This window comes from Merops nubicus, unplaced genomic scaffold (assembly GCF_000691845.1).
Source record: "Merops nubicus isolate BGI_N331 unplaced genomic scaffold, ASM69184v1 scaffold10366, whole genome shotgun sequence".
NCBI classification, from domain to species: Eukaryota; Metazoa; Chordata; class Aves; order Coraciiformes; family Meropidae; genus Merops; species Merops nubicus.
The window spans coordinates 1-1,525 of NW_008614326.1; the positions used below are offsets into that span (position 1 = coordinate 1).

Genomic DNA, 1,525 nt, shown 5'->3' on the forward strand with positions numbered 1-1,525 from the left:
CCCCGCCGCCCCCCACCACCCCGCAGCTGCCACGGTCCCGCTCCTGAGACGTCTTCTCGCTTATCTGGAGAGGAGAAAGAAGAGGTACAATGAGAGGTGCTACCAGATGCTCCCGGCTAACACCAGCTACACTCGAGGTTGTCCCATCAGGATCCATCATCCCTCTCCCTGTCACTCAAAGAAGGACCTTGAGGGGCTGGAGCAGGTACAGAGAAGGGCAACGAAGCTGCTGGGGCAGGGGTCAGCACCCAATGAGGAGCAGCTGAGGGACCCAGGGATGCTGAGCCTGCAGCAAAGGAGGCTCAGGGGAGACCTTCTGGCTCTCCACAGCTCCCTGACAGGAGGCTGGAGCCAGGTGGCGGTCAGGCTCTTCTCCCAGGGAACAAGCAACAGGACAAGAGGAAACAGCTTCAAGTTGTCGCAGGGGAGATTTAAGTTGGCCCTGAGGAACAATTTCTTCCCCTTGAGGGTTGTCCAGGGCTGTGCCAGGCTGCCCCGGGCAGTGGTGGAGTCCCCATCCCTGGAGGGGTTTCCAAGCTGTGCAGATGTGGTGCTGAGGGACATGGGTCAGTAGGGACCTGGCAGTGCTGAGCTACCAGTTGAACTCAATGATCTGAAAAGTCTTTTCCAACCACAACAATTCTGTGATTCTACATCTCCCCCATATTTGCCCAGATTCTCCCCACAACACTGCTAGGAGACAACAGCATGGCTGGTGATCAGCCCCAAAGCACTGCGGAGGATGCAGGTCCTGTCTGAGGGCAGCTCTTTCCTCACCATCTCAAAGCTCCACCTCCCAGCTCAGCACAGAGGAGCTTGTCACCCTGTGCTGCAGAGGACTGAGACAGCCCCTGCATCCCACCCACCAGCTCCAGGGCTGAGGACAAGGGTGGTCCAGGTGCTGCAGGGCCTGGAGGATCTCTGGTGCTTCTCTGGAGCAGCCTTGTCCAGAGGTTGGCCTCCTCCATCCCAAAGGCCTCATGCTGTGGGACCGTCCCATGGCCCTGGGTCTCCTCCAGCGGCCGGGCAGGCAGAGTCGCTCCGGGCTAGTTATGGGATTCAAGGACCATCCCGACGCCCAGAACTGGACGAAGCCACTGCTCTGCAGACCCTCACCGTGGGCGATTTGCTCTTGTAGTGGCTGGCATGCTGCTGCAGGATGTCCAAGGCCTTGGACTCCGAGCTGGATTTACAGCTCACGCTGGGGCTGGCCCGCGACTTGTCACCGTCATCGCTCCCAGACGCTTTGCTCCCGTATGGGGAGAAGGAGTAGCTGGAGGGGAGGTATGATCCTAGGCAGGGGAGAAGAAGATATCAGGGCACAAGGAGCCCACAAGGAGCCCTCAAGGAGCCACAGTGGGAGCACAAAGCTCTGCACAGGATGTCCCACGGCCCTCCCCTGCTCCAGAAGCGGGGGCAGGCCAGGGAGGAACGTCCCCGAGAAGACCCCAGAGAGGTCCCGAGCTTCCTACCTGGGTAGTTCTGCATCATGACGGTGGGCATGGCGCGGTAGCTGGGGTGGTTG

At 60.1% G+C, this 1,525-nt stretch overlaps 1 protein-coding gene across 1 annotated transcript in view; it reads right to left on the minus strand.

Moving 5' to 3' along the window:
- Positions 1–6: 6 nt before the first annotated feature.
- The window catches only part of LOC103774758 (zinc finger protein 609-like), a gene marked incomplete at its 3' end in the record, with an annotated part of 10,721 nt that continues 9,202 nt past the window's right edge, over positions 7–1,525 (minus strand). Inside the window, 3 exon segments of the mRNA XM_008942183.1 lie at positions 7–64; positions 1,117–1,292; positions 1,473–1,525. The exon segment at positions 1,473–1,525 is cut by the window's right edge and continues 28 nt beyond it. Of these exon segments, the coding sequence (XP_008940431.1) occupies positions 7–64; positions 1,117–1,292; positions 1,473–1,525 (287 nt within the window).